Raw genomic sequence first — 16,941 nt, 5'->3', positions numbered from 1 at the left:
CTCAGACACAAGGCCAAGGTAAGGAAGACTGAAACCCGGACCACCACTGAACAAGACACATAAGTTGAAATATATGAAGACCCTTTTTCTGTTTTATGGACTGATGAGATCAGAGTGACTCTTGACGTAGCAGATAGATGGGCCCGTGGCTGGATCAGTTGTGGGGCACAGAGCTCCACTTCAAATGCCAACAAGGTGGAGGTGGGGTACTGGTATTATTAAAGAGCTAGTTGGACCTTTTCAAGCCAAACCTACTGCCAATTTTTAGAAGACACTTCCGTCAAGTAGGTAGTACAGGAAAAAGTCTGCATCTTTCAAGAAGGCCATGATATTTATGCAGGACAATGCTCCATAGCATGCATCAAAGTAATCCACTGACTTGCTAGCCAGTAAAGCCCTTAAAGATGAAAGAATAATGACATGGCTTCCTTCTTCACCTGGCCTAAACTCTACTGAGAACTTGTGGGCCTTTCTTAAAATGGAACGGTGTACGGTGAAGAAAAACAGTACACCTAGCTGAACAGTGTCTGGGAGGCTATGGGTGCTGCTACACAAAAAGCTGACCGTCAACAGATCAAAAAAAATGGACGGACTCTATGAATGGAAGGCTTATGACTGTTATGGAAAAGAAGGGTGGCTATATTTGTCACTTTTTTTTTTTTTCTTTTAAATGTCAGAAATGTCTCTTTGTAAATTTTAAATTGTTTGTTTTCGTCTGTTAAAGTGACAATATTAAACAAACAAGTGAGATAGGAAAATGTGTTTGTTTTTAGTTTAGTTGCAGCATAATTCTGCACACCAATAGTTGCCAAATAACTGTGCACACAGATAGTCTCCGAAGAAAGCCAAACCTCACTTTTACTTTCTTAAATATTCAGGTTTGAGGTTTATTAACATTTTGGATTGATCAAGAGCACTGTAGTTGTTAAATAATGAAATTAATCCTCAAAAATACAACTTGCCTAATAGTTGTGCAGTCTGTCTTTTTTTTCTCAATTCCCATACTTCTCAATTTAAACAACTATGTCAGGAGCAAAAAATAAGCATTTCAAACATATGCAATATTTGCACGGGTGAGTTGACCGATCACCTCAAGATAAAAAAAAAAAAAAAAAAAAAGTATTTCCATACTACATGCACCCCAGATTTGACAGACATCTGGACACAAAACCAAAATGTTGTGATTAGGCAGATACATATATCAGCACCTTCTGGTACCATCTCTCATTCGTTAGCCAACCTTAAATGCTGCTGGGAAAATAAAACACAATCTTGTAGTTTTCCACATTTTCACTTAACTATAGAGTTCTTGAGGAGGCAATATGTACTATCAGCATGAGGCCAGGCATGACAAGGCAGCAGCGCCCAGGTGTGAGTAGACCTAAGCGATTGCTTTTAGCTTCAGGAATCCCCTAAATGGGGAAAATATAAACCTAAGAAATATTAAAGCAATGTTGACCCCAAAACCAAAAATTTTATATATTGCAGCTTACCAATCAGATGTGATGGCTGCACTAGTTTTCTATTTCAAAGCTTTTTTTCCCATTCAGTTTTCACCTGGTGATCTGGCCAATAACACACCTCCTGTATTAGGGTGCCCACACTCTGGATGAAGGACCACAGGTGGCACCTTTGTACAGCAGCACTATTAGTTTGAGGGGAAGGTAAAGTAAGATGTACTAGTGGATTTTCTTTTTCCTATGATCAATCACCTGAAGGTAGCTGCATATAACCCATCATAACTTAACGTAGGGGTGTGGAAATTTTTGAAAAAACTACTTGTCCAAGGGATTAAAATGGGGTCCCAATCTACTTGTCCTGATAAAAAAAAATAATTTTAACCAAATCCGTTTTTAACTACCTGCCGACCGCAGATAGCCGAATGACGGCTGCACTGCGGCCGGCCAGTTCTGAGTGGACGTCATATGATGTCCTCCCAGAACGCGCTCTCCTGCGCGCCCCAGGGGGCGCGCACCTGGCGATCTGCAAGATCGCTGTGTCCTACGGACACAGCTGATCACGTGATGTGGTAAAAGGCCAATCACAGCGGCCTTTTACCAAGTGATCAGCGGTGTCCAATGACACGCTGATCAGAGGGAAATGCAAGTGCCGGTTCTCGGCTGCACTTTCCTCACGCTGTCAGATCGTGAGGAAAGTACTGCCGAGAACCGACAGTTGTCAGAGCGGGGATCGGCACCGATCATCAGGGCACTGATGATCGGTGCCCAGCAGTGCCACCCGCAAGTTCCGCCCACCTGTGCCCAGCAGTGCGCCCACTAGCTCCGCCCACCTGTGCCCAGCAGTGCACCCACCTGTGCCACTCTGCAGTCACACACCTGTGCCCAGAAGTGCCACCTACCTGTGCCCAGAAGTGCCACCTACCTGTGCCCAGAAGTGCCACCTACCTGTGCCCAGAAGTGCCACCTACCTGTGCCTAGCAGTGCCACCCACCTGTGCCCACCAGTGCCACCCACCTGTGCCCACCCACCAGTGCTGCCCACCAGTGCTGCCAGTCAGTGCCACCAGTCAATGCCCAGGGGTTGTGCCAGTCAGTGCCACCAGTCAGTGCCCAGCAGTGATGCCAGTCAGTGCCGTCTATCAGTACCCATCATCAGTGTCACCTATCAGTGCCGCCTATCAGTGCTGTCTATCAGTGCCGCCTATCCATGCCACCTCATTAGTACTGCCTATCAGTGCCCTTTAGTGCTGCCTATCAACGCACATCAGTGCTGCCTCATCAACGCACATCAGTGAAGGAGAAAAAAATACCTGTTTGAAAAATTTTATAATAGAAACAAAGAAACTTTTTTTTTTTTTCAAATTTTTTGCAATTTTTTTATTTATAGCGCAAAAAGTAAAGCGCCCAGTGGCGATTAAATACCACCAAAAGAAAGCTCTATTTGTGAGAAAAAAATGATCAAAATTTCATATGGGTACAATGTTGCATGACCGCGCAATTGTCAAAGTGCAGCAGCGCTGAAAGCTGAAAATTGGCCTGGTAAATAAGGGGGTATAAGTGCCTGGTAGGCAAGTGGTTAAATCTAAGGTGCTTTTAGGAATGTCTGGGGCTTTTAAAATCGAAAGGGTCTTTATGGCGACTTAATTTTTTAAATAAGAATTAAAAAAAAGAATATATGTGGTATGGACTTTTTTTTTTTTTTAAACAGTTTAGACCATTTGGCAGTTGTCTTGATCCAAATTTTCTCTACCTAGTTAGTCTCTGCCTGGAATAAAGGTTTACAGAATTCTGTGGCTAGCAGATTTATTTTAGGGTGCAAGGAAATACCAGCTTCAATTGATAGCAACAGAAATATCACAAAAGCTAATAAACAAATTTTTTTTTTTTTTTTTTTTTTTTTTAATATGATTGGATACTTGGCTATTGGATTTGCCTTCCCTTTTAATAAAGTAGGCCTAGAGGCAAATGTTAACAAAAACTATAATTTATGAAACTGAACTTTGATTCTCCCCTTCAATAGAGATGAGGACCAGGTGCCTAGGCCGTCATGTAGGCATAAGTGAGCTTTGAGCCTTACTAGTTATCCATGTCAGTAAAACTGGTAACATAGCTTTATGAAAGCAGTTAGGTTTAGGGTCACTTTCATTCATGATTCCAGTTAGGTTGAGGGAAAAAAAAAATCCCCATGCAGTTAAAACTACTTACACTGCAAGGAATTTAGCAAACATTGTTGCAGAATCATACCACCCTCTCTTCTGAAGACACAGCTTTCAGTTTCACCATTTTCCTTCTACAAAGAATTTCCGAACTGGAAGGCCGGTCATTATTATAACCCACCTAAGCAAAGTCAGTGCTGTACTGAGAAAACGTGCACTGTCTGTACCTGTTAAGAACATTAAAGCCCTTAGAGAATACCAAAAAAAGGAATGTCTGAAATTTGACTTGTATCCCAGTGCGGACATCTGAGAAACCCTAAGAGCCAATTGCACAGGCACAAATTAGACTTTTTGGGGGTATTCTGTGCACCAAAGGTGTATGAAAGGTTGAATACAGGAAGGAAGCAGCATATGAAATTGTTGACAGATTAAAAAGCTAGAGCAGCTGCAGACTGAAATGGTGAGGTCATTCTGATAAGATTAAAATTACAAAATGGTTTGCATATATATTTGTTAAAAAGTGGAATTTAATTTTAAGATTCCCGTGACACTGGAAAAATTTAACCTTTTCATACCATTTTCAAAGAAAGCCAACTTAGTAATTACTTTTCAATAAAGAATCATGAGACTGCTTCTCTTCAATTGGTTAACAAGCAACAGGCTATATATACAGTATATATATATATCTCTATCTATCTCATTTCACACAATATATGTTCACACAATGAAAATATATATATGAGAGTATTCCAGTCTCACCAAGTTCACCAGCTGCATTGCGGCCGCCAACTGCATACAGATGACCTTTCAGGGCACTTAGGTGGAAAAAGGTACGTTTTTCATTTAAAGAAGCCACTTGCATCCACTTGTTGTAGCGTGGGTCAAATCGAAACACAGTATCCACAGCTGTTTTTCCTTTCGTATCATAATTACTTTGGCCACCGACCACATATAGAAAATTGCCAATAACTGCTATTCCATGCTGGTACCGGGGAGCATCCATGGGAGCTAAGGATTTCCACTCATGTCCTTTCTCATCGTACATACGCAGCTCTTTGCTAACCACCAGCTGCTGCCTTAAAACTCCTCCCAACGTCACCAAGTGGGTGTTATCTGAGCGAATGGCAGTTCTTTCAGACTGCATGACTGGCTGCATGTACGGCATCATTTGGTAATTGCTAGCTTCCAAAAGTAAATTAACACACGTGTTGTCAGTTCTCATGAAGTCAACTGTTTGGACGTGATTTATAAGGTCTTGTGGCGACATGAGAGGAAATCGAATGTTCTTCATAATTTTTGCAGCATAATCCATGCGTGAATCTTCGTAACGCAGCCAACGGCATGCCGCTTTGAAAAGTTCAAGCTCGCTACATTGCTTAAGGCTATTACTAGAAAGCACAAAGGCAAGTCGTTCAAATGGGAGCTTCACAAACTCCCCTGTAGTTAATAGGGGTGGGAAATTTTTCAAAATAAAGTTATTGACATATTTATCAACTTCAGTGAGATTGTAGGTGTTTGCAATTCGTCCAACCTCTACACAGTTCTCCAGAGTGACCTAAAATAAAGAAAATACATTTTACAAGCGACAAAACATTAGGACGCTGGGAATGGCCCATCAGGCCCTTACAGAAATAAATATAGAAAATAAACTCACATTAATTAACAACACATACTAATATGCATTGTTGGTAACCCAGAAGTCTTTTAAGAAGTATAGAGAATCATGTTGTGATGGATTGCAGAATACTTAAATGGACAGTAAGTAGGATACTGACAGATATAATGTTTCCTGCAAATTAGTAGTTTATTAACTAAATTTAAATAAAATCTTGCCTTGAACTGGTTTTATCTTGCAATGAAGTGCCAAGAAGTGCTTGGACAGTGGTAGAGAAAAATGACAGTATACTAATGGTGAATGCATATTTTGAACCATTATTGCAGATTTTTTTTCTGTGACGGACATCTATTACATATATTTCACTTGTATATTTTGCTACTGTACAGTATTTCTGAAATAACCACTAGAGGGAGTTCTGCATCAAATGCCGCCCCATTTAACCTTCCTGCTGCCATATCAGCTACACAGATGATGGAGACTTTGATTGTATGATAAAAACTGTAAAGCGTAACCTGTATGTAGACTGCAAAGCAGAAGGCAGTGCCCTAGTGTTCAAATATGTGTCACCATCTGCATACTTAAAAATCACAAACTTTACAAAATTAAAACACCAATACATGTCAGCCAGTGCTGGGTACTACTTACTTTCCTATGCTTGCTCATCTAGAGCTTTTCTTATTGGCACATTAACTTTACATCAAAATATCTTCCAAATGGCTGCAATTAACGAAAACTGTAAACCCAACATTTCATATTCCTGATATGTGCCTGCTGTACCGTGTACTGCTACAAAAAAGTACACAGTTCTTTTTATTGCTTTTGTGTGAAATCCCTGGTGTTCCTGCCAGTCCTTCTGCTTTCCTATTAATCCTATTAAAAACTAACCACACTGAGCAGGAGAGCACAGCATAGTCCGTTCTCTAGCTGTGCTGGGAACTCCAATGATCTGACTTGCTCTGACACCCCTTTCCCCTCTACACAGCCATTCACTGAAGTTCCGTACACTGCTGTTTATCCTCTCCAAACTCTTACACAGCTGAAAACAGAAGGAATGTGGTCATTTATAAAAAAAAGGAGGGGAAAAAAGGCATTTATAATGGTTTTTTTTTTTTTATCTATACACACATTTTACCTTTCATTTCTATTTTAAACTAAATGTGTTGTTTTACAAGGTGAGGGTTTACACTCACTTTAATTTTAACCAAGAAGAATGTAGATTATTTCTGGCTAAATGTTCTATTCCTTTTTATGCTTTTGAGTCCTTTGTGTTCCTGTATAACAGAAATGATACTACTTATATACTAACAAATCTAAAAATATTAGAAAGGAGGAAAATACATTGAGATTGTCACTATAACATTCAATTATTTTCCATGTATTTTACTACTAGCAGAAAGTGATTTATGGCTTTTTTCTTACCAAACCAATCTTTCCAGGTCAATGTCCCATGTACATTGAGAACATAAAATCGACAAATCAAGCATTGTTCAATAAAATGCACATTTACAAGCAGCAGTCAATGAAGTGAATCAATTTAGACATCAACCTGTGTAACAAACATACTATGAACAACTACAAAAAGCAGTTCACGCACAAAAGACATTCATAAACATCATGTTTGTGTATAGTGTTCAGCACATGTTGAAGTGATTTGTTCATTAGTGTTATAATTGCATTTAGCGGTTAAAGTGGTTATAAAGACTAAACATTTACATTAATGCATTCCTCACATTATGGAAATTGAGTATCCCCCCTCAGCTTAAGGTAATCGGGTATCCCCCCATACCTGGTCGATCCCCTAAGGAAGCTGGAAATCACTGTAGTAGGAACAGCCACTGCAGTGATCTCCGCTGGCTTGCGGATCCCATCTAAAGCAGATACCCTGGTGCTTAGCAAACACAGGTGGTGGCTCACTCGGCACGGGTGACATTAAAAAAACACTCAGGGCGAGTTCACACTAGATGTAGTTAAGTGCGCTAAAAATAGGAAAGGATATACACTATATTGCCTAAAGTATTGGGACACCCCTCAAAATCATTGGATTCGGGTGTTCCAATCACCTCCATAGCCACACGTGTATAAAATAGGGCACCTAGGCATGAATACTGCTTCGACAAACATTTGTGAAAGAATGGGTGGCTCTCAGGAGCTCAGTGAATTCAAGCATGGTACCATAATAGGTTGCCACCTGTGCATCCATGAAATCTCCTTGCTACTAAATATTCTACAATCAATTGTTAGTGGTATTATAATAAAGTGGAAGCAACTGGGAACAGCACCAACTCAGCTACAAAGTGGTAGGCCACGTAAAATGACAGAGCGGGGTCAACGCATGCTGAAACACACAGTACGCATAAGTCGCCAACTGTTTGCAGAGCCAATAAAGACCTCCAAATTTTGAGTGGCCTTCAGACTAGAACAACCGTGCATAGAGAACTTCATGGAATGGGTTTCCATGGCCAAGCAGCTGCATCCAAGCCTTACATCACCAAGTGCAATGCAAAGTGTCGGATGCAGTGGTGTAAAGCACACCACCACTGGACTCTAGAGCAGTGCAGACGTGTTCCCTGGAGTGCCTAATCACACTTCTTTGTCTGGCAATCCGATGGACATGTCTGGGTTTGGCGGTTGCCAGGAGAACGGTACTTGCCTGATTGCATTGTGCCAAGTGTAAAGTTTGGTGGAGGGGGGATTAAGGTGTGGGGGTTTTTTTCAGGGGCTGAGCTTGGTCCCCTTAGTTCTAGTAAAGAGAACCCTTAAGGCGTCCGCATACCAAAACATTTTGGACAATTTCATGCCCCCAGCTTTGTGGGAACAGTTTGGGGATGGCCCCTTCTTGTTCCAACATGACTGCGCACCAGTGCACAAAGCAAGGTCCATAAAGACATGGATGAGCCAGTTTGAGGTGGAGGAACTTGACTGGCTTAACCTCAACCGGATAGAACACCTTTGGGATGAATAAGAGCAGAGACTGCAAGCCAGGCCTTTTTGTCCGACATCAGTGCCTGACCTCACAAATGAGCTTCTGGAAGAATGGTCAAACATTCCCATAGACACTCCTAAACCCTTCTGGACAGCCTTCCCAGAAGAGTTGAAGCTGTTGTAGATGCAAAGGGTGGGCCAACTCAATATTGAACCCTACAGACTAAGACTGGGATTCCATTAAAGTTCATGTGCATGTAAAGGCAGACGTCCCAATACTTTTGACAATATAGTGTACATCGTTCTTACACAGGTTAGTCAACATAGGTGTTAGGAGAGGGGAGGGAACATTTTTAAGGCTAGTTAGCTTGAGGCTGGAATTCTACTTTAAGTGCAGGGTAGGTTTTAGAGTTCGACTAAGGAACAGCTGTCAAGAGAGAAATATGAAGCCTGTACATTTCTCTCACGACAAATGTACTTCAAACCAACTTCAGGCACAACTTGCAGTACCAAGGAGAAGCTGTCACTGAAAGCCAGCAATCTGTCCATTCCTTTTTTTTCCCCAGGAGGCAGCCAATGGACCTTGTCAGTGCTCCCCATATGGGATGTGCAAACAAACTGGCCATATTCCAATGACATCAGCCTTCCTCTAATCTAGTCCAAAAATAATACAACTGAGTAAACGGATGTCATTGGAGTACGGCCTACTTATATGTTCTCTCCAGACAGACAAGGTGTGAGGAGTTGATTTCTATTCTAGTTAAAACACTTGGAAGTAAAGTATAAGTATGTATTTGACAATGTGTTTGTATGCCTGCTTAGTTACTACAGCTATATTCTTCACGCGTCCTGATGAAGCAGAAATGAGAAATGACTCATGAAGACTTGTTTCCACACTACTAAGGCAATTAGCCAGATATTTTCAATTATTTGTAAATATTCACGTGCTGCAATGCTGTCTTAAGCCATGTTACAAACAAATATATTGTTCTTATGGACCTATTGTTGGTCACGCTTTTTTTCATGATTAATTATTGTAATAAAAGTGATCTTTTATGTATCTTGAGTTGTGTCCTATGCTATTCCATGAGTTAGACTAAACTTTTTCTAGATATTGTTCTTTCCAGTCTTAACTTATTTAGGATAGAGTAAGGATTTAAGTTCTGCAAGCATTTTATTTGTCTGCTAACCCATTTGGGGAGATTGTCCCTAACCTCCTGTCCTTGTGACCCTATTTAAGAAAGGGTTGCAGTAAACACCTATAACAACTGTCAGACATTCTAAATCTTTCCTCACTTTACACAAACTGAGGTTTTTGTCTGTGTGCCTGCTAAAGATTATTAAAGGGGTAAGGGTTAGATCTCAACTCCAATCTAAAGGTTTCATTCTTTGGACTGAGTAGAGAAGTAAAACCTTGTCAGCATTTGACTGCTGTCTGTGTCCTGTTACTTGTAACAGGAAGCTGAATGAACATAAGTAATGAGAAACCATGCAAGACAAAGCAACAGGTTTTCTTCAGTGGTGGCTCTCCAGCTGCAAACTCATCCACCCTTTTGCTTCCCTGCAGTACTGTTTAACTGCTGGGAGCAAAGATTAAAAGCCCTATGTAAGGGATGACTTGGAACCTATGGAGTGCTAAGGGTTTTCTTGGAGGAGCCAATCATGGAGAAATGTTGATTGAACTGGATGAACTTGGATGGTCTTTTTTTCATCCTATTTATGTAACCAGTGCTGTCACATGGGAAGAAGGTGAATGAGTCACGTGCTTCACTATACCCTAGAGGCCTAGACCATTGATATTTTATTTTACTCACAGGGGTCAAGTGGAGCAGAGGGGCAGAGTGAAGGGTAGGAAAACATGTGCTGTAGGTGGGGCTGTCAAAGTGACCTTACTGCACCGTCCTGCAAGGGCAAAGCATTGGTTTGTTTTAAAGGGAACTAGATAAAACAGACTTGACCGGTCTCACAAATGTGACCAAAGAATGACTAAAGAAATTGGTGCTATATCTAGGAAAGATGTTGAACAAATCTGCTCTGAAACCAGTACCAACAGCAAGCCCCAACCCTGAATGTGCGCCTCTGCTGTGACAAGTAACTGATACTGAACCAGGTTCTCCTTAATAAAATCATTAAAGAGCAAAAAGCAAGCTTTTTGAGCTGGTCTTGCCGTTAAAACGATTTTATCCAGCTTTCAAAAACATAAAAAATAGTCTCAAATTGAAAAAAGCAAACAAGTGTGAAATTTTTTTTTTTTTTTTTAAGATGCGACATGTTTCCTTAAAACCAACTCTTAAATAAAGCCTATTTGCATAGCTAGCAGAAAAACTCCAGGGGGAAGTATCTACCTTTTCTGGATATGAGTCATTGAGAAACATAAAAAACTTGCAGTGTGAAAAATATGGAGCCCAGCAATTGCTGAATTCTCATAGTGATGGTTGGCCAGGTATCATATGGATTTAACAGCTTTAATATCTTCTGAGTCAGAACAAACATGGAGATTAGAAATTTTGACTTCATTGGCTACAATCCTGTTCAGTGACTCGGGAAGTACTGAAGTCAGAGGATCAGCATGATTTCATCTAGCAAATTTCAAGCCAAATTATCCCCATTCCACTTTTATTTCTACAAAAAGAATCTCAAGGGAAAGGGACATGTGGGTGGCCCTTTACCCAGACTGACTCTGTACATCAAACTATTAGAGCAAAATGAGATGAGACCAAGAGCAAGCTGTGTAAAGCTCTGTTTCAAACAAAGAACAGGCTGGGCTGCTTATAGTGTACTACATTAAACTGGAGATGTTCATGCAAATAGTTTTGCATGTTAGAATGTTGTCCAGAGCTGTTAAAATGCACCTGCACTGGCAATAACTATACAGTAATACCTCGGTTTACGAATTTAAATTGTTCTGCAGGACTTTTCGTATAGCGAAAAATTTGTAAACCGAAACACAGTTTCCCATAGGAATGCATTGAAAACCAATTAATAAGTAAACGCTAATAAAATACAGCATGAGTTATTTTATTAAGTCATAAGGTATTTTAGTAGTGACAACCATGTGTTAATGTTTCAGCTGTCAGCAGGGTTCCCCACTGACAGCTGAATGTAAAAGAATTGCCAGCAATTAAAAAAATTATTAAGAAAAACAGCATGGGGGTCCCCCTCACATCCATACCAAGTTCTTGGGGTTTTGTATGGATTTTGAGGGGAACTCCCACGTCAAATCCATACCAGACCATTATCCGAGCATGCAGCCCAGCAGGTCAGGAAGGGGGGGGGGGGGTTGCTATGACTAGCGAGCGCCCCCCCCCCTCCCCTCCTGAACCATACCAGGCCACATGCCCTCAACATGGGGGGGGGGGGATGCTTTGGGCTGTGGTTGTGGGGGTCTGCAGGCAGGGGGCTTATCGGAATCTGGAAGCCCCCTTTAACAAAATTCTGGCCCCACCATGTGAATGAGTATGGGGTACATGATACCGCTACTCATTCACAAATAACAAAAAGTGTAGTGTGAAAAAAAAGACAGGACACGGTCTTTGACAAGTCCTTTATTAAAATAAAAAAACTAAAAGAATATCCCCCGCAGTAGATCCAACGTCAATCACGATGCCCGCCACGAAAAAAAAAAAAAAAAAATAAGGTTCCGTTCCCGACGGTGGCTGACAGCCCTCTGCCTCTGAGCTGGTTTGACAGTTCTTAAATATGTAAGGGACGGGGCTACCCGGGGACATCACCTGAGTGACCCCAACCCATGTAACATCATTGATGTCACATGGAGTGGGGTCACATGCGTGATGTCCCCGGGTGGCCCTGCCCCTTGCATATTTAAGAACTGTTTAAGAACTGTTAAGCCAGCTCATAGACAGAGGGCTGACAGGCACCATCGGGAACGGAACCTTTTTTTTTTTCGCGGCGGGCATCATGATTGACATTATATTGCATATTTAAGAGCTGTCAAACCACTGGAGCAGGCAGAAGGCCATTGTGATTGATGTTGGATCTACTGCAGAGGATTTTTTCTTTTAATAAAGGACTTTTCAAAGACCGTGTCTTGTCTTTTTTCACACTACACTGTTTTTATGTGAATGAGTAGCGGTACCATGGTTTTTAAATGTAATTACCGCTTTTATTTTTTCTTCACTATAGCTCAGAAATTCAGCTGTTACATTCCCCCCAGCTAAAAGAGAGAAAGTTTTCTTTTAGTTTATTTCCCCAAGTTAAAAAACAATGTTTCCTTTTAGTTTCTTACAAGAAACAAAGTTTCCTGCAACTCCAGGGAAAGTGACAGCTAATCTTGTGAGCTATAGTGAAGAAAAAAAAAAGCTAGCAATTGCATTTAAAATCAGCATTGACATACACTTCGTGCTGCAAAACAAATTCGTAAAAAATCGTAAACCGAGGCATTATTTTCAATGGATTTTCATACATAAACCGAAAATTACATTAAATCGAGGCATTCGTAAACCGAGGTACCACTGTAATAACAAAATAAGCTCAGCACTGAAAAAGATCCCAGGCAATGCCTCTGAACCTTGCTTCTCAGCAAATCTCTGAATGTTATTTTCATAATAAAAAAAACAAAACCCTGTGCTGTGTCCAACAAAAATCATATATCTCAAAAAATAGAAAAAAAATAGATTTCATAATATATATACTATACATGAACAATTACCAGTTAAAAAAAGTTCCAATACATCCAAAACGAACAAACAATATCCAGAGTGCTTCTTCATGCAAAATCTCAATATCTTTTGTTACTCCATTACTATGAAAGACATTCACCAGCTTAAATTAGCTCTTTTTACAAGGATAGTCTGACTGGGCCCTTAGCTGCAGTATTCCAGTCAAGATATACAAATCCTCCCCCTCTTTCTCCACAGCATTGGTATCATAAGATCATGAAAAAAAAAAAAGGGGGGCATAAATCGTAAGATATATCGAAAATTCAATGTCTATTTAAAACAAGTAGGAATACTCACACACAAACAGATGATACAGAGTGCATAACATGTAAATCAGTACAGAGGCTGCCTCGAAACCTGTCCTCCTGCTGTTCACAGAGCTCAAGCCAGCTACCCTACTTCTCAGCGAGTCTCCTTGGTTCCCTGCCTCACATCTGATCACCTCTAGACCACGTTCCGATACATTTCATCATCAAAAGGACTTTCTCAAGAGGATGGTAGGCTTATACATTTCACCTCCACCTCCCCACAAACTCCATTCACAGTGCTCTAGTGAGTTAATGGGTTGCTCACGCACTGATCATCTGTGGGATTGGGGGGTGGTTGGCAAACAGCTTTTTACAACACAGGTATGGTCAAGAATTCTAGGCTACCTTTTCTATTTATTGCCACCACAGGCAAACATGGAGACAGGTCAAGGATTCCCCCTAGGATTAGAGGCTCTGGTCAGATTTGCAGAAAAGGACAATTTCAAGACATAACTCCTGTAAGACATGTGCACTGATGCCTACAAGGTCATGCTACAGCATTGTACCTAGTACTATTCAGCAGCATCAATCTAATTACATAGCAAAACTGCACACAGCAGGTTCATTTTAATCTGTTCGAAGGATCCATGCAGCCCCACTTGAGCTGCATCCAGTTCTGAGGTGAATGTGGATAATGCATATTGTTCACCGTTGCCCATGCACTAACCTTAAGACAAGCAAATACATTGAAACCTTCAGTTTCTCTGTTAAAATGTTGCAACCATCTGGCATTTCAAGTGATAAAAAAAACAAAATACAAATGATGTAGGCTTCATACAGTACTGTACAATATGAATACAGGAAGAAAAAAAATAAATCCACACTTGACTTACAAACAGATGAAAGAAATAAACATTAAATTGTAAAGATAATTAACAAGGGAAAACTGGTTACATTTATATGCAGGCTTAATTACTCACTACTGTTGCCAAACTGCAAATCAATTGTATTGATGTTTTTTAGAATTTTGCACCTCTGGGACAGCCCCAAGCTTTCCTGTATGTTTTAGAGGAGGTGCAATCGCAAACATTTCTGTACTGGGGAAAACTACTTTACCAGAAGGATGAACCTTAAAGAGAAGTGAGTCACTCCATAAGGAAATTGGCACAGTGAACAAAATAACCCAAAACACAGAAAACACATGATGTGTAGTAAAACAATGGCATTGCCAGTTTATTTATATGTGCTTATGTCCGATTTGTCCAAAATTAAATAAAAAGGTATACACAGAAAGAACCCAGGTACCAAAAGAAATAAAGCTAGCTAAGATAAGAAATGTAAACGTTTAATAAAAGAATGATTTATGCTCATGTCATACAACTAAAAGAGCCACTAGATGGAGCTACATTTCATGGTTGACCATTAAAACCGGACAGGAACACAGAACAAAAAAAACAAAAAAAAAAACCCCAAAACACATTAATAAAGCCGACTTATTTACAGAACTGTTTTCCAGCAGACGATAAGGACTGAGTTAATTCATGCGCTTTAGCATCTGAACAGGGGTATACACGTTGAGGTTTTTATTTCATTCAACCAGCTTGTTGGAGGGGAAAAAAACCCAAAAAAACCAGATCCCTGCATCCACACAACCTATGTGTGATGGAGGGATCCCACCCCCCCTCCCCTTCTTCGCCCCCCCTCACCTTCTCCGCCCCATTCTATTCATTTTTCACTTCTAGCTGTGTCTGCCAAATATTGGCTTTATATGTCCATACTCTCAAGAGTAAGGCAAACAAGAGTTGCTAAATCTGCAAGACAAAGTAGGACTGGCCAGAGAGGGCTCACTTTGATTCAGCTGGTCAGCTTGAAAATGTATTTCAATTTATGGAAACTAAGAATCCCCATTCAATAAGCAATAATTTGCTATACTATAAAAAAGGAAAAAAAACACGCTAGGGCCCAAAATCCAGCAACAATATACTGCAGCTAGCACAGTACATTAACACATAGTACCTTAGAGATTCAACAGTGCAGAGCTGTGAAATAAAATGTATAAACAAAAATTATCATGCAATGCAAATAAATATCAAAAAGTATTAAATAAAAAATGTAAACTCCTATGAGTTACCATTAAAATGGCCTCACATAAATGCAAGTGTCTAAATGCATATATGTGGGAAAAAACTATGTATAAAAATCCCAAGAAGACCAAAATTGAGCTCTACAGTCACACTTGCAGCAGTTGTTTTCCTATTTCGGGTTACAATCCTGCACAAATTTTCCTTTTGACTCTTTTGGTCAGTTGACCATGTCAGCCGCGCCTATACTTATCAGAAGATGGTTTCCCAGAAACTGTATATGCTGTCAGAACCTTTGATACTGTATCTCGTGACATGGCAAATGAATTGACAACTTCAGTCACAGAGGCACCATCTAAGTGGGCACCCTCTTTGAAGCTCAGTAAGCTCTGACATGACTCCGCATTACTAGCAGTGCACACAGTGAATGACGAAACGGAGGCTTCCCACCTGTTAGCTAGGTGTCTTATCACACAGCTGAACCAAAAAATGTAACATCACTTCCACTTTGAATGCCAAACACCTGCAAATCATGTAGAGTTTCCTTTTTTTTTTGCCTAACCTCTGTATACACATGCACACACATATATATACACATACACACATATACTGAGCCCCATGAAAATAACTGATTACCATGCAAGACTCTGGGGGAGCTGAAAATACTCATGTATGAGTGATTTGTAAAGGCCTTTGTAGAGAATATACTTTCTGACCAATAAATGTAGCCCACTGTTCAACATAAGTGTGTATACAACACTGATCTGAATACAGAAAACAGAGTGCTTTGCTCTTACCCCAGATATAAGAAACACTTTGCAGAAGTCCAGCACAGGCAGTATCTGTAAAAAGCTTGCAGCCTCCAGTGTATCTTGAAGATTATCCATATTCAGGGAAAGTTTTGCAGTGTAAATGAAATCAATAATTTTCTTTAATCCAATTTTGTTCACGCCGTGTAATTTAATGCACATTAAGTCTTGTTCCTTCATTCCACCTAGACCAAGAAATCAGTCTCTATTTTAATTATCCTTAAGATGCACAAGTTTGTAACAAATTGCACCACTTTAGACACCTTTTGTACACAGCTGACATTTGAATATGCATATGATGTTAAAAATTTTAGTGTTAATTTTTCAGGGATTAAAAAGTTATGTGCCATTTTCTTGTGCAAGGATTACATTCACAGATTGCAGGTGCAGTAGGCATAATTTTGCAGACACTGTACATTATTATCTCAAGCTGGGCTGAAAAGTGGTATCATATTCTGACTAAATCTAGCATATTTTCTATCAATAATGCTCTGATACATTCCACCTCCCCCCAATCCTTTCCATGCTATATCCATTACTCAAACCTGGAAATTAATAAAAGAGGCGTGTTGTGGATTTTGCACAGGAAAACAGTTTGATAATTACCACCTTGGTCTAACAACAAAGTAAATGACTACAGTACCAGCTCTGGACCTTATTTTTTCATGGCTAAGATAACAGCAACTGGGCCAACCAATCAGATCTAAATCTGCAGTGGCAAAAACAATGTTCTATTTACAGCCCATCTGCATTGATCTCAGGCTTTTGCAGTGTTCAAGTCCAACTAGTTTGTTTTCAGGGCAGATCAAACAGAAGCTAAAATCGGGCTTCCCATCATAAGGGTTTTTTAAATCATGAGATCAGAATTCCCAAAATGCACATTACTGCTTGAACGTCTTGCTGAATACTAGGACATGTTCCAATACCTTGCAACATACTACATTCAGAAAAACAATCAAGCATAGTTAC

The 16,941-nt window shown here is 40.1% G+C and overlaps 1 protein-coding gene across 6 annotated transcripts in view; it reads right to left on the bottom strand.

Annotated features, from left to right (window-relative positions):
- The window catches only part of KLHL13 (kelch like family member 13), a 114,013-nt gene that overhangs the window by 27,044 nt on the left and 70,028 nt on the right, over nucleotides 1–16,941 (bottom strand). For all 6 annotated transcript variants that reach the window (XM_089657965.1, XM_089657967.1, XM_089657964.1 and 3 more), the window contains 2 exons: nucleotides 15,961–16,157; nucleotides 4,375–5,170 (listed from right to left, as the gene is read on the bottom strand). In XM_089657965.1, the coding sequence (XP_089514091.1) occupies nucleotides 4,375–5,170; nucleotides 15,961–16,157 (993 nt within the window). The remainder of the gene's footprint in view (nucleotides 1–4,374; nucleotides 5,171–15,960; nucleotides 16,158–16,941) is intronic.

This window comes from Staurois parvus, unplaced genomic scaffold (genome assembly GCF_062004578.1).
Source record: "Staurois parvus isolate SC_StPar_1 unplaced genomic scaffold, SC_StPar_1.0 ptg001045l, whole genome shotgun sequence".
Lineage (NCBI taxonomy): Eukaryota > Metazoa > Chordata > Amphibia > Anura > Ranidae > Staurois > Staurois parvus.
The sequence above is the reverse complement of the archived record's forward strand: the minus strand, read 5'-3'. Positions and strand labels throughout refer to the sequence as shown.